Source organism: Glycine soja, chromosome 8 (genome assembly GCF_004193775.1).
Source record: "Glycine soja cultivar W05 chromosome 8, ASM419377v2, whole genome shotgun sequence".
In the NCBI taxonomy this organism is placed as follows: domain Eukaryota; kingdom Viridiplantae; phylum Streptophyta; class Magnoliopsida; order Fabales; family Fabaceae; genus Glycine; species Glycine soja.
In genome coordinates this window covers 42,891,856-42,914,771 of record NC_041009.1, presented here as the reverse complement: position 1 = coordinate 42,914,771, position 22,916 = coordinate 42,891,856, and the positions used below count along the sequence as shown (strand labels likewise).

The following is a 22,916-nucleotide window of genomic DNA, read 5'->3' as shown; positions in this document are numbered from 1 at the left end:
ATTAAATATCACACGAGTTATTCATAAGCTTGATAGTGAGGTTTGCTGAAATAATTTTCTTAAAAAAAAAAACCTTATTTTAATGTGCTTTCTAGGGGAAGCATTATACTTTTACAGCACAATTCATCTATATTCATAACATCTGAAATTACATGATTTTTTTTCCCGCAAAATAGCAACAACAAACTTAGAGGACTCTTCATGAACTTCTTTCATATGTTGAAGTTTATTCAAGAACTCAGAACAGTAGCCTGGATTAATGCATACCAGAAAGTAGAGAAATCCATGACATTTTTGGAGGAATTCTAAAAGAGGCAACATTTAACAGATTGAAATTTCTCAATTTGGAAGGGCATAAGCTGAATTCTCATATTTACCATCCCACCTGTTTGGAATTAGAGAGAATTTTTGGTTATACATACAAATTTTAGTTTAAGAAAAATACTTAATGAATCAAAACTCAAACACCAACCAACCTGTATTCCTCACTTTCTGGAATCTGCAGCTCCAAATTCTTCTCAAATGGCTGAAAGATCAAGTCCAACTTTCCGTCCTCTACTTTGTCAAGGGATGAAGGTTCCCACTGAACAACGTTTTAATTTAGCATTATAAAGGACAAACAACAAGAATAAGACTTCTTTTTTATTCAAAAAAAAAAAAATACTTCTGGACATGATTTTGCTAGTAATAATTAGATTGAGTTCACAGTTTATAATTATTTTTATACAATATAATTGGCATCCCCTAATTGGCCTTGATGCATGTATATAATTTCCTGACAAAGCATGGACAGCAGTGTTCAAGTCTAGTTTTGTGGGTTATAGATATATACTTTACCTAAAGGCTGAGATATAAGCATGCTAGTGTATTGAGATAAGCTTACATTTTAGATTAGAAGAGACATAGAAAAAGTGTAAAGGAAGATGCAAATTTGGATTCTCAGAGGGTACTTTTTATGTAAATGGTTTGTACCTTTTACTGCAAATTTTCATCTATGAATGTAAGAAACTATAAAAAAAAAAAGGTAATTTCACATATGCGTGCATCTGATAATTCAACACAGGCAATTCCAATATGTATAGAATAGAAGTATGCGTGCATGTTTTGGAAGAAGAGAGAAAACAGAGAGAGAGTACCTTTGGAGCATTATCTTTGTCAATGGTGAGAGCTCTAATACCCTTCTCATCAAAAGACAGTAAAAGTTTGCTTCAGATATTAGTAGGGAACAAATTCAAAAATTATAACATTAAACTGTCTTCTGTCAAAAAAATTTCTACCAATGACAACATCAATTACCTCATACATATCCTCAGATATTGTAGTTCGCAGTATATTCATTGTTAATCTGAATTCCTTTTTTAAGCATTCAGATAATGTTTGATTCCTTCCTTCACGAACCTGTACATATCCAAGACAGTATATAAAATCATGAAATTTGAGAAACAGCATGTCAATCTTACTTTTACAAGGCCAACTTGCTTTTTCCTCCCTTTTCTTTATTGAGTCAGTTTTGTTGTGTCCAAACTCCAAAGACTTAGTGATTAACTAGATTATGCATTTACCATTTCTGTTCTTTGTCCTGATTTAGTTTCTTACAGAATTTGAAAGAGTAATTTTAAAACCTAGAAGGGAAAATTATAGTATTAGTTACATTTAACCAAAACTGCATCATATGCATGCATGATTCAGCATGAACATGTGTATTTTCATGGCCATAAGAATCCAGATTGGGATATTGTCACTTTATGGATTTTATCAAGTTGAAAGACAATTATCATCTCAAAACTTTAGGAATAATTAAATTGTTCCAGTCTGCCAGATGAGATTTCATACATCTTTGGTTGCTTCAACCTCGAGTTTTATCTTCGAATCATGATTTGAAAAGGTCAATATCTATCATCCAGTCTAAAATCTTAACAAATTATGACAAACCCCTTACCGATCTTAATGCTATTTTCAATGCAGTTGGTGATGATCTTTTCATTCCTTTTAAAACTGCACCTATCCATACATTTCCTTTGTTGTTTGCTTCTGCTTCCTTCAGATCAAAGTGCATAGTCATATATAACAACATCCCAGAAAGGACTCAGCATGCAATAAGATAAGAATATTCCTATTGAAATACTAAGAAACTTACTAATGATTTTATAATTTCCTCTACGGAGTCTTTTGAGAAGCACTCTTTGATTATTGACTGCCTAAAATTCTCCAAAGGTTACTGTCTTGAGCATAATGCAATTTGGAGGTAACAGTGAGAAGAAAACTAGAAAATAGATAACAGATCATAGATGAAAAAGTGATTACTTGTTTAAGATACTCTCTTCATCAAGTTTGACTTCTGAAGAGAATTCTTCAATTACTGATCTTACGGCATTCTCATCACCAGAATTCAAGCTAATAAGGCGGTTCTCTAGCTCAACAATTTTCTGGTACACCAAAAACCATCATCAATCAAATTAACTCTTAAAACCAATACTATATGTAACAAACACCTAGTGACTTGGATCCTAACAAGCACTTTCGAGAGAAACATCCTGATGCTTTTTACTACTTGTTTTCCTCTTTCAGTAAAATTTGATAATAGACATATTATTTTTGTGGACAAATGTCATCAGATCAGAAAACAGAAAATTTAAACAAATCTATTAGAGTTGTTTGTCATAAGCCTAGAAGAAAATTTAAAATTAGTTTTTTTTGAACTAATAAACATACTTTCTTATAATTACTATTGTTTTAGTTGAATTTTTTTACTTTTTTAAGATGAAAACTTCATAAAAAGAGAAAGTCATCGCAGAAATTGAAGATAATCAAACCTCAAAAGGGACAAAATGGGTTGCCAGTCCAGCAGCAACTATTTCCTTCCCACTCAACCTTCCTCCAGTAAGTGCCAAGTATTCTCCTGTATAATGTATAATACATGCATGATATCATCTCCACAGTTTTCTACGTATCATCTGCTATAGTGTTTTTCTTCATTTAAAGCTAATTCGATATAATTTTAAAGACACTTCTACTGTCATGGAAGAATAAACAGCTAATGAGATACAAGTGTTATGAGGGAAAATTTCAAAATAGCAGAAGAGGACAAGGTAAAAGGAATTCCTTGAGATTGCAGTTACCTAAATGCCCTGGTAAACGAGAGTGGTAGTATGAGAAGCCACAATCAATATGAAATCCAAAACTTGCTTCAGGAGTGGCAAAAACCTGTCAAAGCATCGTTTGAGCATGCCGCAAAAAAAAATTAAGGATGACAGTACATCAATAATTATACCACAAAACTAACTGAAAATGGATTTAGAAAATAATCTCTAACAACTTAAATACTAACAGTTTTTTCTGTTACAACTGAGAACTTCAATGGGACCATCAAAGCTGCACCTCCACCCATTGAAATTCCATGAACAAGCGCAACCTGTTATAATATAATAGCACCATTCAAGAAAACACCAGACTTCAATAAATTTTCACAAGAACATATTGCCATAATTTTTTGAGGACAAAGTGGAATTATGTTCCTAAATCAAACCTGGGTTTTCTTATAGGTACTAATGTGATAGCAAAGCCAGTAAAATCTGTAGACCACTTCAAGACAGGCATCCTCTGTCAAGAAGAAATGCATTACACTTCAAATAAGACCAAATAATGTAAAGAAATCTTAATTGTTTCTCTCCTAAATCTCATCTACTAATGCTCACTAAAAAAAAGAGAGAAATGCTCAAAACACACTATTGTCAATGACTCTTTACTGTGATATTCACCCGAGACTTACTAAAGTGGTTCCACATGAATTTCACCTAATAGTAAAGAATGTGTTAAAAAGAGTGTGTTTGACATTATGTTATTAGCATTTCTCAATAGAAAAAATAATGAAATCTCTATGTGAACTTGTTTGAACAGATTCCTCTAAATTCTACAGAGAAAGATGTATTTACTTATTTTCCTGCCGTCATAGAACACTCTCAAATCCCCTCCAGCGCAAAAAGCCCTACCAGATCCCTGGAAAAACAATTTCACAGAAAATGAGTGAAGTGGACACAAGTAAGAACAACAAATGCAAGAGAAAGGTAGATTGGTTCATTTTGGTAGGTTATCATAATAGAATCTTTCAGGAAAAATAAAAAAGGAACCATTTATAATATCTAATAAGGTTATTTCAACAATTTCAGTTAGTAACATTGTAGTAGCACTAGCTGCAAGAGTGTTCGGGTTCAATTTCTGGAACCAAAATAGTAATAATGATAGAGTTTAATTTTGATACACTGCCAGTGTAAAAAAAAAAATTACATTGCAATCCAATTAGTAATGACCCTAAATCTTTCTACACCAAAAATGTAAGCATCATCATTCAAATTAACAATTCTTCAATCTTTATTACAAAAGTCAACAATTTTACCATACAAGATAATCCATGATTGGTTGGCATTATAAAATACCTTTATACATCTTAATTAATTAATTAAATAAATAATCAGAGAATAAGCATCAACCTTTATGATAACTAGCTCTGCTTCCTCATCCTTCTCCCACTTTTCCAAATATGTTGCTAGCAGAGAAACCTGAAACCGTTTAAGAATTTTCATTTAAAAAAAAAAAAGTAGTAGTAGCAATAGATAAACCCAGCAGAGAGAGAAAATTTTCAAAGTTAAGCTAATTGGATCTACCAATTCTGGTGAGATGGCATTCAATTGCCTTGGCCTGTTCAAAGTGACCACTCTTACATGCTCTATCTCCTCTCCAACAACAACCTGAACATCAAAACCAACAACAGCAACACGCATGAATCATTTACCACCTTATTTTGTTTGAGTGAAAATTGCAGAAACCCTTTATTGGTGGTAGGTAAGTGTATCAATTATAAATATTATCTTTCATTTTTACCAAAAAAAGGATTAGCATGTCAATACAGAAGGGAAACCTCTCTATCAAAAACAAAATGAAAATCAAACAATCAGAAATTGGAAGCATTATTCAGGGGCTTGCCTGTTCATCTGGCACTGCCGAACTTGGTGCCATTGAGGTCAAAATACTGCACAACCAAACAATAAATGGCATATATGATCAAGTGAATCAAATTTTAAACACAAAAGAAGATATGAAATTATTATTATTATTATTAACAAAATAAAATGAAGAGAGTGAGAGTGAAAGTAAAACTAACAGGCTGAAGTTAACCTGCAATAAGGGTGAGTATGAAAGTGAGATAGAATAAAAGTAAATGGAGGAAGGAGATTGAACTATAAGTCTACAACTAGTACTGAGTTATATATATATATATATATATTGCTTCTTAACCCTTTGAATGTAAACACGGAATAAGGAACTTCGGATAGGATTTCAAACACCAAACTTTCAATGATTAATTCTTACAAGAAATTGGAAGGGGAAATTGTTTTATATTATATTTATTTTTTAATTAGGAAAACATATTTTATATAATTTATTTATTTATTCCATTTATTAAAACAAATAAATAATTCTTTACCCTTTTCTTTGATTTCTAATAATCTAAATAACATATTTTTGTATTTCTTTAATTTTGATCATTATTTATTTTTTCTGTCTATTTCAGTTTCATTATAGCATCATACTGTCAAGAGAAAATCGAAGAAAGTGAACTCAACACAGTCAACGGAAATCTGTCGTGTCACACTTCGCATTTGTTAATAGTTATACCAACCACTAAAGATTCATTATAATATAATATAAACTTTGTTAACAAGTGGCGATTAAGAAAATACTAAAAGTAAAATATTCACAAATAAAATTTCTTTAAAAATTAGTATTATTTTGGTTGTTTAAAATAATAAATATTTTAAAATAAAGAGAACATTATATGAAGAACAAATATTTAATACTTGTTCAAATCTCATATAATATTACTTAATTAGATCAATTAGTACTATTTAATAAAGCTTGTATAGCAATAATAATAATAATATAATACTATAATTTTGTTGCAGCAAAATGGGACTCCAAGTCTCCACCTACCTACACCATATCTTTCACCCACCACTTTTGCTACATCCTGGCGACCTTCAACTACCACAAATTGTAAGGCTTCATCATCTATTAAATTTCCTTTTACTTTTATTATACTATTAAAGTACGTCTTAAGTGTCAATACCATTTTTACCATATAACAACATGCTGGAGCTTTAACTCTTTTTTTTACCTTTTTCTTTTTTATTTATTTATCTTCTTTATTGTTTTTTTCCTTTCTATCCTCTTACCTAGAACTGTCAAAATAAATTAGATTAATTCATTCTGACTCATTAAAAATTAAGTCTTAAAAATAAATTAGATTGGTGAATTAAACAGATTGACTCACCAGTTCCCCTAACATTTTAAAAAATCATTTAAAAAAAACAAATTTGAATCAATTAAAAAATATTAGCTAAACTAAATCATGTGATACCCACACACTACATCTATAACAAGATATATTATCACACTTTACAACTGCAATAACAAAATTTTAGAAAAAATATAAGCATTTCATGCGTACAGAATAATTTAAAATAAAATAATCTTGAACATGATACTAAATTAAAGTCTAAAACTTTAAACTTTAAAATCTTAAAATAATATCACAAAATACAATAATAAGATGATCTAAATTAAATCAGTGTTAATTGAATTAGTTCTATTTGAATTATACGTAAAAAAAAAAAAATTGAAACTCAAATATGATTGATTTGAATTCGATTTCACCCTAAATCCAAACCAATTCAACCAGTAAATAATCCTAGGATTACAAAACCAACTAAATATTAAATTAGTCCAGATAGTTTGTTCTTCTCACTTCAAATTCAAACCAATTTATTATTTTTAATTTATAATCAATTTGGTTTTCAAATTTATCTTTTTTTTCAATTTAAATTAACCCAATTGATGACCAAATTTATTTTTTTAATTTAAGATTAATATATTTTATTTGGTACTTAAAATTTCCTTTATATTTTGTCTTTTTTTCCTTCATTTATTTTATTTCTCTTGTGATCTTAAATACTATTATTAAGTGGCTTAGTTTTTTGTCCTAGGTGAGAAATCATCAAGTTTTTTGTCCTGTGGGTTATTAAGTGTCTTAATTTGGTCATATTTGATTATTTTTTTTATCATATTTTGAGTGAAGAAATTAATTAGGTATATAGTGTTAATTATGTAAAAAAAATGAAATAGTAATTAAATAAATATTAAAAACCAAACCATAAATGTTTTAACCTTATATTAATATAAATTATTGTTTTTATAAAGTATACAATAGTTAGATATAAAATATAATGATTATTTATTATACTTATGATCTGAACTAAATCTGCCAAATATTAATTGAATTGATTTAATTTGGATTAGACATTAAAATTGTCAAAACTCAAATCATGTCAGATAAATTAAATATGATCGATTCAAATTTGATTTTACCCTAAATTTAAACAAATTCAACCAATTATTTCAAATCACATGACATTCTAGTGTCAAGTGTTGAAGATTTTTCTCATCAAAATATAACTTGTTTTTAAAATATTTCTCACAAGTTTTTAATTGTTTTTTTTGTGAAATATTAAAATGGTTTAGGTTTATTTTTTAAAATCTATATTATTTCTTTTCTCAAAACATGAACAAAACTAGAACTGTCAATGATTATCTTAAAAATCATTGTAAATAATTTTACTCTAAAAAGTGATAGAACATGTCTATTAAACTCGTAATTGAATGAGTTTAAATTAATCAATTTTTTTTTTAAAAAAATTCTTAATTGAGCTAAATTAATTTTAAATTATATAATTTGTTTCATTTTTATAATAACTACCTTAAAAGTTAAAAGTTAGACACCGACATGTTGGAGGTTTGACACCACACAATAGAGAAAGGTGTGTATGTATGCCAGTTATGTATGTTGATATGAGAAAAAACAGCATGCCAAACAAAAAAGGAACCACTTGATTTAAAACCAACCGACCCGAAGGATTGGTGTGGCAGTGTAAGGTCATGTTGTGTTCATATGAGTGGAAATGATCTATTTAACAGGAAAACATGTATTTAATTTCCACCATGTACAAAATTCTTTTGAGCCAGTGACAATCATGAACCGCGAACGAAATTAATCTCTGACCCAATAAATTAAAAGACACTTTTGATTTTTGACCCAGAAGAAAAAAACGGAACGTATTCACAAAAATGAGTGAAACAAGGGTTCAACAAAAATGACCAAAATAAGACACCAAATTTCCAAAACTCAATACTCAAAGCTTGAAAGAAAGCAAACAGTCTATGGTTGCAGATATTGAAGTACTTTGTTAATATGTGATTACCTTCTCTATGCTCTTCCTATGTTCAAAATGAATCAAGCAACCTCAAGATAAATGTGGTTGAATGAGAATTACATAAAGAGGTTGGGCTTGGTGGCCTTGTATGTTGTTTTGAGCTTCCTAGTTGGGGGCCTAACCTTCTTGAACACCAACGGGAACTTGATTTTGGAGTTGTGGAACTGCTTGGTGCTCTCCCTTTTGCATAGTTTAGCTGGTATGGTGGCAGTCTTGATGATCTGGATGCATGGTGACCTGACTCTATGACGAAATGCCATTTCGTTGTACATTTGTTCAACAGCGCCGTTTAGAGTAGTATCGTGGTATTCCTTGTACATGTTATGATACCCAGTTCGGCTTTGGTATCGCAGCGAAATTCCATAATTCTTGATCTTGGTAGGACTTTTCCTCAAAAATCTGCAATAAGCATAAAGGATAAAGAATTATAACATCACTATCTGCAATTGGAGCCTACAATGCTGAAGCAAAACACAGGAAAAAATTTGTCTCCTAGTACTCCTATCCATATCAAAGTAAGGCTAAAAATCTATGATGCATGCTTCATGAAATAGTAGCACGCAATACTTGGATCAACCTATGTCCAAACTTCAATATCTTTCCCTCAATGACCCATACAAAAATTTCCTAGTATCTGTATAAATTAAACAACTTTGAGCCAGCGGCCCCAAGAAATAATCAGTTACAATGTTGAATTATCAAAATATCTCACGTTTCATTCTTAAAAGTTAAAACTGACTCTCTTCACAAGTTTTCTACAATTTTTATAACTTGACTTGACATGATTTATATATACACACACACATGAAGAAACATTAAAATTCAAAAGATGCCCATTGACTAATAACTTCATAACAAAGCAAACAGATAACCTAGTACTCTAAACAAATTTCAATTAACTAGATTTTTCAATGAAAGAGAAAAATGTTGCAAAATGTGTCCAATGTAACAGAGATTCAGAGAGTCAAGCATAAATAACTTTGCCTAAGTAGAATTCCCAAAAAGCATGTAGAAAACTACGTGGCATTGTTATTTTACCAGTCTTACAATGTTTATACTTTATATAACCTGACAAAAGTTGTTTGTCCCCAGAATGGTAAGATTTCAGAACAGAAATTATAATATGTAACTATTTGTTTTTATAGGGATTTAAAAAAAAAAAAAAAAAAAACTCTGAAAGAAGCTTCAAGTAGAAATGTAGCTTATTTGCAACTGTTGATATAAACAGGACAAAAGAGAATGCATACTTCATTGATGGTTAACATTTGCCCATTGCTTTTCTTTACCTTCTTTAGCTTTCTCAAGAAGTACCTGCAAAAATTAAAATGAAAAAGAAAATGTGGTGAATAGTTATGCTTTTCAGAAATACAAAACATTTCAATTATTCAATGAATAAATAAATAGAAACATCATTTTGATCTCATCCAAAATGAGCAATGCAAAAACTTGTGACAGCACATGATAGAAAACATTACTATCCCCGGCTTAAAGAGAGAGATACCATCACACATTCATGTAAAGCAAATTGGCGTTGTAAAGCAGCACCAAAGTGGCCTTTCTTGCATTGCCAGAAAATATCAAACATGTGTGTGATCAGCAATACATTAAAAAGCTAGCAGTCTTGTGATGAAAATTTTTAATTTTGCAGTTTTTATGTATGTTGGATGATAAGCATCCATTTGAGATCTGCTTCAAACGGTTCTTAATTTCATATTACAAAAGAAGAAGAAAATTATCCTTTGATGTAAGGGGAGAAAAAAATAAAAGGAATTAAAGACAAGACCTTTGAACTGGATACTACAATAACATTCCATGTTGAACCATGTCAAACAAAAAACTTAATTCAAAGCAACTATGCATATTTTCCACAAACCAAAATGCACTATCTTTTGCCTATCAATGGTGCTAACCTACCAACCATAGACACCCTAATGAAAACTCTTAAGTTGAAAATTCATTATAAAATTAAGCATTTTCACACAACCCCATCACCAAACAGAAACAGAATGTTAAGGTTGTTACATACCAGAACTTAGATTTGGCACGGACCTCATTGGTGGCCCACAGCTTCATCCTGTATATCTTAGGATGCACATCAGTTTCAGTGGGAAGAGCTCTCCCCACAACCTGGTACTGGTGAAACTGATTCAACACAACAAAAAAAGGGTATCATTCATTATGGACTCTTCACACTACACATAATCAGAAAAAAAAACAACTAGAAAGCCAAAATTAATAAACACAAAATTCAATTTCCAAGTAAAAAAATCAGAAAAGACCAATCTTGCAATGAAAAAATTGAAAGAAACTAGAACGGTGGCAATGATAAAAGATAGGCAAATGGTGAAAAATCCAAGATTGGTTTACCCTGAAGGTGACCATGGTAGCAACTGCTTAGTGTTCTCTCAGTTGCAGTTGTTTTTCTATGAATACTGAATAGGAATAAAATAAGGCAAAATGTAAAACCCTGAAGGCTGAGTCTACGTGTTTTTTTAGTCAATGGTTAAATAAAGCAAAAAGAGAATAGGAGCCCAAAATGCATGCAGAGAAAGGGCTGTACAAAAATAAAGGGATTGCTATTTTCACTCTCTAAAATACTAATCCCACCTCTTACTTTTTAAATATTGTGAAAAGACTATACTGCCGCCGCTTCAGTTTTCCTACACTCACCTCCCTCTTCCCTTTCCCATTATCGCTACTGCACCCGCCTCTCATTTCTTCTCCCAATTATGCTTCCTTGTTGTATTTTTTAGCTTCTTGCTGCATTTTCAAGCTATAACATTTGTCCCGTTTGTTCCAAGTAATACATTCCTCACGATATTTGTTTCATTGTTTTTGTACCAATGGAAATGCGGCTCCATTTTGGAGAAACAACAACAGAACCACATTTTTGTTGAGTTGAAATAAGAGGGAGTGTGGAATTGTGTTTTTGTTGTGCAACATATGCATATACACAGTGAAAATAGGTTTTTGTTGTGTGTCAATGATACACAAAACAGAAATATAATATTTTTGTGTTTCTATTGAAACTCATGATGGAATTTTAGGAGTTATAAAGTTCGCCTGCAGCCAAAAGGAGAAGGAGAAAGGAAGAGATTGTAGGTGTTGGAAGAAGAAGAAGATTTTATTTCATTTGGCACACTAAATACAAGAGTATGATCCCCTATTTATACTAAAATAGAGTGACCACTCACATAATTTGCTTATTCAAGAATACTAAATGCTCACATAATTGTTTATTCAAGACTTTGTAACTCACAACCTTACACCTTTCATCTTCCACAATTTAAGGCTCATAAAACTTGTTATTATTATTTTTCTAATTAATATCTAACATCCTTCCTTAATTGAAAAATTCTTCTGCACACCAAGTCTTGCTCGCAATCTTCGAAAATCTTCAAATTTGAGAGGCTTGGTGAAAATATCCGCAACTTGATCTTGAGTTTTCACATGAGTCAATTCTACTTCTTTCTTGGTAATGCACTCTCTAATGAAATGATACCTTATATCTATATGCTTACTTCGTTCATGGAACACCGGATTCTTGGCAAGCTCTTGTGCAGATCTATTATCAACATAGATCTTTGTGCTTTCCTTTTGCAACAACTGAAGTTCCTCCAACAATCTTCTTAGCCAAATGGCATGACATGTGCAAGAAGTTGCAGCTACATACTCGGCTTCACAAGTAGAAAGTGTCACAATGCCTTGCTTCTTAGAACTCCATGTAAAAACACAATCACCCATAAAAAATACAAATCCGGTAGTACTTTTTCTATCATCAACATCTCCGGCAAAATCACTATCACAAAATCCCACAAGCTTATAGTTATTGGAGGGAGAATAAAACAATCCAAAATCAATTGTACCTTTCAAGTAACGAAGAATTCTTTTTGCGGCTTTTAGATGAGGAGAGGTAGGAGCCTCCATAAAGCGACACACAACTCCCACCGCATATAGAATATCAGGCCTTGTATTGGTTAGATACCTTAAACTCCCCACAAGACTCTTGAAGATCGTGGAGTCTACCTTCTCTCCTTCATCAAACTTTGATAACTTCAAGCCACCTTCCATAGGTGTGTTCACGGGATTGCAATCAAGCATATTAAATTTCTTCAACACTTCTTTTGTGTACCTTTCTTGTGAGACAAAGATACCATTCTCCGTTTGCTTCACTTCCATTCCCAAGTAATATGACATGAGTCCCATATCTGTCATATCAAATTCACGAGACATGGACTCCTTGAAGTCTTCAAACAAATTTGGGTTATTGCCGGTAAAGATAAGATCATCCACATAAAGACAAATAAATAAGACATCACCATTATTAAAAGTTTTAACATAAAGAGCATACTCATTTTGACAACGAACAAACCCATTGTCATGGAAGTACTTGTCAATGCGAGTATTCCATGCCCTCGGTGCTTGCTTTAGACCATACAACGCCTTGTTCAATTTCAAGACTTTTCCTTCTTGACCTTCGATGACAAAACCCATTGGTTGTTCAACATAGACATCTTCTTCAAGATAGCCATTTAGAAATGCCGATTTTACATCAAGCTGAAAAATTCTCCACTTCATTTGAGCTGCCAAGGAAATAAGAAGACGAATGGTATCCATGCGGGCAACCGGTGCAAACACTTCATCATAATCAACTCCATATTGTTGCTTATAACCTTTAGCTACAAGTCTTGCTTTGTGTCTCTCAACCTCTCCTTTTGCATTCTTCTTGATTTTGAACACCCATTTGACTCCAATTGCTTCATGACCTTTAGGAAGGCTTGATAACTCCCAAGTGTTGTTCTTCTCAATGGCTTTGATTTCTTCTTCCATGGCTTGTCTCCACCTCTTGTCTTTCATTGCTTCATCAAAGTTTAAGGGTTCACTGTCAACAAAAAGACAAAACAAATCATTTATAACTTCAGTTTCATCATATAATTCTTGAATATTTCTAATTCTTCTTGGCCTTTCACTTGAACTCCCTTCGGAAGATGATGAGGCTTCATTGGTTGAAGGAGTTGGTGAAAGTGCTGGAGTTGAATCATTTGGAGTCAAGGCTTCTTCATCTATTTCTTCAAAGTACGAGAAAAAATCATAAGTGTCTTCTTTCTCCTCCCAATTCCATGTGCCTTCTTCATAGAACTCGACATCTCGGCTCACAATTGTCTTTCCATTGTTTGGATTGTACAATTTGTAGCCTTTTGAGCTTGCATCATAACCAATGAACACATGTTTCTCACTCTAATCATCAAGCTTGAATCTTCCTTGGTCGGGTACATGAGCATATGCAATGCTCCCAAATACTCTCAAGTGATCAACTCTTGGCTTCACTCCACTCCATGCTTCTTGTGGTGTTTGATCTTTGACATTCTTTGTTGGGGAGCGATTGGACAAATAAACGGCACATGCAACAGCTTCGGCCCAAAATTCCTTTGGCATATTTTTAGCCTTCAACATACATCTAGTCATATTAAGAATAGTTCTATTTTTTCTCTCCGCTACCCCATTTTGTTGTGGAGATCTAGGAACCGTTAGAGGGCGACGAATCCCATATTTTTCACAAAATTCATTAAATTCTTTTGATGTGAATTCGCCACCTCTATCGGATCTTAGAGCTTTGATTACATAACCACTCTCCTTTTCCACAAGAGCTTTAAAATTTTTAAAAGCTACAAATGCCTCAGATTTTTGCTTTAGAAAATAAACCCAAGTTTTTCTACTATAATCATCAATAAAAAGCAAGAAATATTTATTGTTACCACATGAAGGAGGATTGATTGGGCCACACACATCGGTGTAAACAAGTTGGAGAGGCTCCTTTGCTCTTGAATTAGCTTCTTTTGGAAAACTCCTTCTTGCATGCTTTCCAAGGAGACATGCTTCACACAATTGATTAGGATGGTTGATTTGAGGCATCCCTTTCACCATCTTCTCCTCTCCTAAGGATTTTAGTGCTCCAAAATTCAAGTGCCCAAATCTCATATGCCAACACCATGATTCATCTTTTATGCTAGCCTTCAAACATTTTGCTTCATTGGTTTTAATGTTCAAAGTGAACATTCTATTTCTTGACATAAACACCTTGGCAATCAAATTAGAATTTTTATCTCGAAGCCATAAACAACAATCTTTCATATGAATTTCATACCCCTTTTCAACAAGTTGTCCTAAACTCAAAATATTGCTTTTTAGTTTAGGAACATAGTAAATATCTGTGATTAATTTGTGAGTACCATCTTTTAAAGAAATTAAAATGGTACCTTTTCCTTGGATTTTCACCTTGGAAGAATCTCCAAAAGAAACATTTCCTTTCACCTTCTCATCAAGTTCCACAAATTTCTCTTTGCATCCACACATGTGATTGCTTGCTCCATTGTCAAGATACCATAAGCATTTGCCTTCCTTCTCACCATTATTAAGTGATAGTAGTAGTGTTGACTCTTCAACTTCTTTATCATCAACAAGATTGACCTTCTCTTCAACATTTGTTCTACACTCCCAAGAGTAATGGCCATATTTATGACAATTAAAACATTCAACATTAGATTTATCATACCTCCTTTCATATGCTTTTTCATAATTGTTTCTACCTCTTGCTCTTCCTTTTCCTCTTCCACGACTTCTAGTGGATTGATGGCTCCTCCATTCATTATTGTCAAAATTATCACGATCTCCTCTTCCTCCTCTTCCTTGGCCATGACCACGTCCACGACCACGTCCTCTTCCACGTCCACGTGCTTTTTGACTACTTTCTCCTCCATTTTCTTTCAAAGAAGCTTTGGCTTTGAGGACTTGCTCCAATGGCTCATCATGTCTTCTATTGAACCTTTCTTCATAGGCTTGAAGAGAACCCATCAATTGATCTACAGTCATTGAGTCTAAATCCTTAGACTCTTCAATAGCACAAACCACATAATCAAATTTAGCGATTAAGGAGCGAAGGATCTTTTCCACCACACGAACATCTTCCATATTTTCTCCATAACGCTTCATTTGGTTCACAATAGCCAACACCTTGTTGCCAAAATCTAAGATAGATTCAGATTCCTTCATATGCAATGATTCAAACTCTCTACGTAGAGTTTGTAGGCGCACCTTTTTTACCTTATCAACACCTTCAAGGGAGGTTTTCAAAATCTCCCATGCTTCTTTGGATGTGGTTGCATTTGACACCAACTCGAACATAGCTTCATCCAAACCTTGATGAATGAAAGTAAGTGCTTGTTGATCCTTCTTCTTCGACTTCAACAAAGTCTCCTTCTCATTTGGTGACAAAATAGCCTCATTTTGAGGTTGGGCATAACCTTTCTCTACAATCTCCCATGCATCTTGAGAACCTAACAAGGCTTTCATGCGACGACACCAATTATCATAATTCTCTTTGGTAAGACGAGGGAATTGAAACATACTCAAGCCATTGTTTGCCATCTCTCAACTCACAAAGTGTTTCTCTCTCAACACTCTAGAACTCAAGCTCTGATACCACTTTGTTGGAAGAAGAAGAAGATTTTATTTCATTTGGCACACTAAATACAAGAGTATGATCCCCTATTTATACTAAAATAGAGTGACCACTCACATAATTTGCTTATTCAAGAATACTAAATGCTCACATAATTGCTTATTCAAGACTTTGTAACTCACAACCTTACAACTTTCATCTTCCACAATTTAAGGCTCATAAAACTTGTTATTATTATTTTTCTAATTAATATCTAACAGTAGGTTCAAATCCCTTTCACTAACAAATCAATAACTAATATTTATGGATAAAAAAACACAATAAAATTGTATTTTCATTATATAACATTTGCATATGAACAACGAAAACATATTTGCTTGACAAAGTTACTCAAAGATTGAGTAAGTTTAAAGTTTCCCAACTATCAATAGCAGATAGAGTTACTTCGACAAAAGCAGTTATTCAAGCATTACCTACTCATGTGATGCAAACTACCCCTCCTTCCCTCTGCGGTTTGTGAGGAAATTGACTAGAAGTGTAGGAACTTTGTTTGGGGTCATGTACACAACAACTTCAAACAAAGTCCATTGGAGGAAATGGGATTCATTGTACACCCCAAAGAGGAAAGGAGGATTTGGTCTCAGAAAAGCGAGTTTGGTGAACCAATACCTCTCCTTATGAAGGCTGGGTGGAACCTCTGTACGAAACCCAATGACATATGGGTTAAAGAAGTTTGTGCAAAATACCAATGCGATAATGATATTTTTCCTGTTGTTGATCAACGTAGACCTGGAAGTAATTTAAGGCACGAAATAGTGAAAGTTTGGGATAGTTTATGTCCAAACTAGATTTGGAGAGTGGGTAATGGCAGACGAATCCACTTCTGAAAGGATTATTGGGTTTCAGGTTGGCTTATTCAATCCAACCATGAGGATAATATCTTGGTGTGCTTCTATGTCAATGCTAATGCCGCATGGGATATGAGGAGAATATCAAATGAACTTCCATTGAATATTGCTCATAGTATTTAACGTTTGAAACCTTTAGTAGACGAGATTTTTTGGAGTGGGACCACTTAGATGATGGTCAATTTTCAACTCGTCAAGCTTACATTAGATTATCTAACTCGCAAAATCTTTAAGGTAATCAGCATTTTAGAAATATCTGGACTTGGGAAGGACCTGAACGTATTAAATTTCATCTTTGAAAGATTGGCCATGGAGTGTAACCAACAAATGATTTGAGAGGTTGTAGACATATTATTACTGATATTAATTAATTGTCCTTTGTGCAACGACCATGCAAAAACCTTTGGAGCATGCGATATTAGGGGTTGCATGCATGTGGGCGAAACAGGTATCACTCTCTTTCAACATTCAAGAAGAGTCTTTGTGTTTTCCAACAACAGATTATTGATTGGATGAACTCAAATATCCGAAGCAAAAAAGTTGATGAGGAGAATAAAATGAGTACGATTTTGGATCAAATATGCAGCGTAGGAATCAAATGATTTTCCGCAACAAGTGGATAATATCAATCATAATAATTAGTTTTCAATTCCTTTAATTATTTAGCCGTGCAAATATGTTATTTCCAATTCTGATTTGTTGAGAATTATTAGGAGATTGGTAGCTTGATTCACTACATATTAGGGTTGTTCACTTGTATATATATCACTGTAAACTAATATCAAATTCATCAATAAAAGTTACAAACTTATTCCTCTATATGGTATCAGCCTAAACGATCCATCCATTCCCTATTTCTTCAATTAAGGACGTCGTTCCCCACCCTTGCCTCCCATGGCCGACAACAACTCCTTCATTCCCAACCCCCATGAGCCATCCAAACCCCTTGCTTGCATCACTTTCACCAATGTCACCAAACTTCTTCCCAACAATTATCCTAATTGGAAACAACAAGTTGAAGCTCTCCTTGATGGCTATGATCTCCTTCAATATCCAGATGGATCTTTTCCTGCGCCGTCGGAAACGACCCCCACCACTGCATCACTTCCGGTAACAACTCAGAATCCTGCTTACCAAACCTGGCGTCGACAAGACCGCCTTATATATGGTGCTCTCCTCACCACTCTCTCTAATGAAGTGGCCTCCTTGGTGTCTTACACCAAGACCTCGCATGATCTCTGGATCCTTCTCAAAAACACCTATGCCAAAGCATCTCGCAAACCTTTTCTCGGCCGCTGTCAGTGGTGCAACATCAAAGGTCATGTTCTCTCTCAGTTCAAAACCTTCCAGCAGCAGCATCCTAGTGTCCCACCGCCACCTCGTAACTCTCCGGCTCACACTGGACAGGTTCAGGTCAATACTGCAACTGCCGGCCCATCGCAACATGATTTTCTGTTTGACAGTGGAGCGACACATCACGTAACCAATGATCTCGATAATCTAGCGCTTCATCATCCGTACACTGGTCCTGACTCACTGTTTATGGGTAATGGTTCAGGTTTAAACATCACTCATTCTGGAACACTTTTACTTAATGATTTATCCTTGTCTAATGCTCTGTGTGTTCCTTCCATGAAACAAAAAATAATCTCTGTCTCTAAACTTACCCAACAAACCAACTCTGTTGTTGTTTTCCTGCCAAACTCTTTTTATGTGAAGGACTTACAGACGGGTCACACAACCCATAAAGGCTCATGTGTGGATGGACTCTATCTCTGGCCCGCCACCTCACCCTCCGTCCACACGGTTCGAACAGAATCCTCTGCATCATGGCATCATAGGCTTGGGCACCCTTCATCCTCTATTTTCAAATTTGTTCAGAAACATTTTTCCTTAGGCTCAAATAAATTTGCGCAATCCGATTGTCACTCGTGTCAAATTAACAAAAGTCATAAACTTCCATTCCATGAATCCACTCTTCAATCTTGTTATCCATTAGAAATAATTTTCTCTGATGTCTGGACTTCTCCTATTTTATCAATTGAGGTCTTCGCTATTATTGCATGTTTGTTGATCATTTTACTCGTTATATTTGGCTATATCCAATGAAACAAAAATCTGATGTGCAAACTATATTTCCCAAATTTAAATCGCTAGTTGAAAATTTCTATCATCACAAAATAAAAATTCTTTACACAGACAATGGTGGCGAATATATTGGTCTTCGCCCTTTTTTACTAAATCATGGTATAAGTCATCATACAACGCCACCTCATACACCTAAACATAATGGAATTTCAGAACGCCGAAATTGTCACATTGCTGAAACCGGTCTCTCTCTTCTCCATCACTCGGGCTTGCCCCTCACCTATTGGCCTCACGCCATGACCACCGCCGCTTATCTCATAAATCGCCTCCCAACTCCAATTCTTGGGTACCAATCACCCTATTCTAAATTGCTCAACATTAGTCCGGATTATCATAAGTTAAAGTGTTTTGGATGTTTGTGTTTTCCCTGGACTAAACCATATGCTAACCATAAACTTGCACCAAAGTCTGCTATGTGTGTTTTTGTAGGTTACTCGGCTGATCAACATGCATATTTGTGTCTCGATCCCACAACAGGAAGGATCTACACCTCTCGGCATGTGAAGTTCGTTAAATCTGAATTCCCGTTCAACTCCCTAGTAACTCACGTTAGTCCAAGTCCGGAGCAACAAACAGGCCCACTTCAACTCTCCATCTTACAACCCATGAACCCACCGGAAGATTCATCTCCTGCCCCTTCCTCCCCATCCATCACCAACTCCCCATATATGGCCCAGTCCTCCACCGAACCCACAAACCCCACTCAATCTCCTCCTCCAACCTCACAATCATCCCCGTAACTCTCTACTCCACCACTCCAAACCATTGTCAACCCAAATGGAGGTGGGATCATCACTCGGTCTAAAAACAACATTATCAAATCCATCCAAAAGCTTAATCTCCATGTCCAAGCCTCCTCTCCCATTGAACCCAACACCATCACCCAGGCCCTTCGCGACCCTGATTGGCGCTCAGCCATGCAAGCCGAATTTGATGCCTTACACCACAACAACACTTGGGATCTTGTCAGTCGGTCCTCTGATCAAAATTTGGTTGGCTGTAAATGGGTATTTCGAATCAAACGAAATCCAGACGGATCAATTGATCGTTACAAGGCTCGGTTAGTCGCCAAAGGGTTTCACCAACGCTCTGGTTGGGACTATACAGAAACTTTTAGCCCCGTTGTTAAACCGTTGACCATTCGCATTGTCTTAACTCTTGCAGTTCATCAAGGGTGGCCCATACGTCAGCTTGATGTCAACAATGCATTTCTTCAAGGGACACTTAAGGAGGAAGTCTTCATGATACAACCACCTGGTTTTGTCAACAAAAACTTTCCTGATCATGTTTGTCGCCTCAAAAAGGCACTCTATGGGCTGAAGCAAGGACCCCGCGCCTGGTATACGGAGCTTCGCGTATTCCTGCTCTCCCTTGGTTTTGTCAATTCCACTGCAGATGCATCTCTTTTCATCTACCAAAAACCAGAGGTTACACTTTACTTATTAGTATATGTTGATGATATAATTATCACTGGAAATTCATCTGTAGAGCTGTCCAAACTCATTGCCACACTTGCTGCTCGGTTTTCGTTAAAAGATCTTGGATGTCTCAGTTATTTCTTGGGTGTCGAAGTAATTCCTTCCGCTGCAGGAATGTTTCTTTCACAAAGGAAATATATCATTGATCTGCTACATAAATCAGGCATGATAAATACAAAACCAACATCCACTCCTTTGTCAGCGAGTGTTCAATTACTTAAGGATTCTGGTGATCTCCTACCCTCTCCAAAGGAGTACCGCACACTGGTTGGAAGCCTTCAATACTTGAGTCTTACACGTCCAGATATCGCCTTCAGCACTAACAAACTCGCACAGTTCATGCAAAATCCAAGAACGGCGCATTGGTCTGCACTCAAACGAGTGCTCCGATATTTGGCGGGCTCTTGTGACAAAGGAGTCTTCATCTCAGCGACTGCTCCTTTGACCTTTCATGCCTACTCGGATGCTGATTGAGCTGGTGACAAGGATGATTATGTTTCAACCACTGGTTACTTGTTGTATCTCGGTAACACTCACATCTCCTGGAGCTCCCGCAAACAACGCTCTGTTGCTCGATCATCAACTGAAGCAGAATACAAAGCCTTGGCTGACACGGCTAGTGAACTATTATGGTTTCTTTCCTTGTTCACAGAACTTGGTCACATGCCCACTGCCAATCCAATCATATACTGTGACAATCTTGGTGCCACAAATCTCAATGCTAATCCTGTCTTCCACTCTCGGATGAAACATATAGCCTTAGCCTACCACTTTGTCCGAGAACATGTTCAACATGGCAAGTTTTGAGTGTCTTTTGTGTCTACCGATGATCAACTTGCTGATATTCTAACAAAGCCTCTACTTCGCCCTCGGTTCGAATCGCTACTGTCCAAGTTGCATCTCTCATCCAGATTATACAACTTGCGGGAGGATATCAATCATAATAATTAGTTTTCAATTCCTTTAATTATTTAGCCGTGCAAATCTATTATTTCCAATTCTGATTTGTTGAGAATTATTAGGAGATTGGTAGCTTGATTCACTACATATTAGGGCTGTTCACTTGTATATATATCACTGTAAACTAATATCAAATTCATCAATAAAAGTTACAAACTTATTCCTCTATAGATAACCACAACTGGCTTATTGTCAAACATTTGGGCCCTAGTTCATGACATTTGCAGAAGCAAGGAAATGCAAAATACCCTTCATCCCGACAGGTTTGGATTCATGACTGATAACTTCAGGAATCTGGACATCTTGTGGTGCTGTTATTCACAACAGTGAAGGCAAAATTATTCAAGCTTATTCTAGAAGGCTCGAACATTGATCTATATTGGAAGCGAAGCTTTATGGCTATTCTTTATGGGATGTTCATGGGTCGTAATTCTAGAGTAACCAAGTTGATAGTAGAATCAGATTGTCTTGAGGTTGTTAAGCTCTTGGATGATAAGAAACTTGATGGCAATCAGTTTCTAGAACTCCTCACTGAGATTTGGAGTGTGAAGGGACAGTTTCAACTGTGTCATTTGGTTCATATTCCAAGGTAAGCTTTTGATAACGAAGAAATGTCACAATGTCACATTCCACATTTATTTACAATCGTCTTATAATATATGACATAAAAATAAATTTTTATTTCTTTAATTACAAAATTATTATTACATCATATTCTAAATCGATTCTTCAAATCCGTCCTAAATAACCTGTCATAAATGTAATATTTTTAAATGTTTTATTTTTATAATAATATTTATATTATGCAAGGAGGGGTAAATCGAAAAAATTTATACAAATAAATCATCAACAATCATATAATTAAATTTAACATCATACTTTAAATTAAGATCAAATTATGAATTTTTTTCTCATTTGTATAGTGTTCAACCTTTCCAATCTTATTTTACTTATATTCTAACAATTCTTTTTTATATATATATAAACTCGTGTGAAGGAGGAGGATGCAATCAATTCCCAATTGGGAATTAATTAATTTTTGCTTGCGGTGTTTCTTGTCAAGGCAAACCAACAAAAAAAAAAAAGAGGAAGAAAGGAAAGCATTTTTCTCATAACACAATGTCAATTTTAATTCGTGTTTTCTCATAAGCATTTCATGTCTGTCAAACCTAAGTATGTTTGGTTTAAAGAAAAAAAAATGTAAAAATAAAAGAAAAATAAAATAGAATGTAAAAGTGAGATTCATATTAATTTTTAAAATTTTCATATTAAATACACCAAAGATGAAAACAATCAAACACTACCCAAAGACCGTGGTGTATATGTTTGAATTTTTGTTTAAAAATTTCAAAATTATAATTCAGGTAAAAACTTATTTCTTATAAATTTTGTTCAAACCGATGTTCATAAAATAAATCAAAATACACTGTAGCATATTCTTTGATGCATGTGGTATGTCCTCTCACGTGTATCCCACCATAAAAGGGTATAAATTAAGATACATGCTATTCTTTTTCCGATAACATACCATTTACTTTTTTATGAGTGAGATACATATTTATTTTACATTAAATTCAGTTCACCAAACTGATTTGATTGATGACTCACTCAACTGTTAAACGTGTGATCAGGCGTTGAA

General features: G+C 34.4%; 1 protein-coding gene and 1 pseudogene across 2 annotated transcripts; both read right to left on the bottom strand.

Annotated features, from left to right (window-relative positions):
* Positions 1-59: 59 nt before the first annotated feature.
* LOC114423344 (3-hydroxyisobutyryl-CoA hydrolase-like protein 5) lies at positions 60-5,291 on the bottom strand. 2 transcript variants are annotated; one of them, XM_028390068.1, is made up of 16 exons: positions 5,173-5,291; positions 4,981-5,026; positions 4,662-4,745; positions 4,488-4,556; positions 3,933-3,996; positions 3,527-3,600; positions 3,329-3,412; positions 3,120-3,204; positions 2,814-2,899; positions 2,305-2,426; positions 2,138-2,198; positions 1,940-2,038; positions 1,297-1,398; positions 1,137-1,178; positions 477-583; positions 60-385 (listed from the first exon to the last, which is right to left on the bottom strand). In XM_028390068.1, exons 2-16 carry the CDS (start codon positions 5,011-5,013, stop codon positions 340-342), a joined length of 1,158 nt encoding a protein of 385 aa, XP_028245869.1. In that variant the 5' UTR covers positions 5,014-5,026; positions 5,173-5,291; the 3' UTR covers positions 60-339. The 2 variants fall into 2 exon arrangements, with proteins under 2 accessions (XP_028245869.1, XP_028245870.1); XM_028390069.1 differs by having other exon boundaries at positions 5,159-5,252.
* Positions 5,292-8,205: 2,914 nt separating this feature from the next.
* On the bottom strand, positions 8,206-10,792 carry LOC114423343 (annotated as a pseudogene).
* Between the last annotated feature and the right edge of the window lie 12,124 nt (positions 10,793-22,916).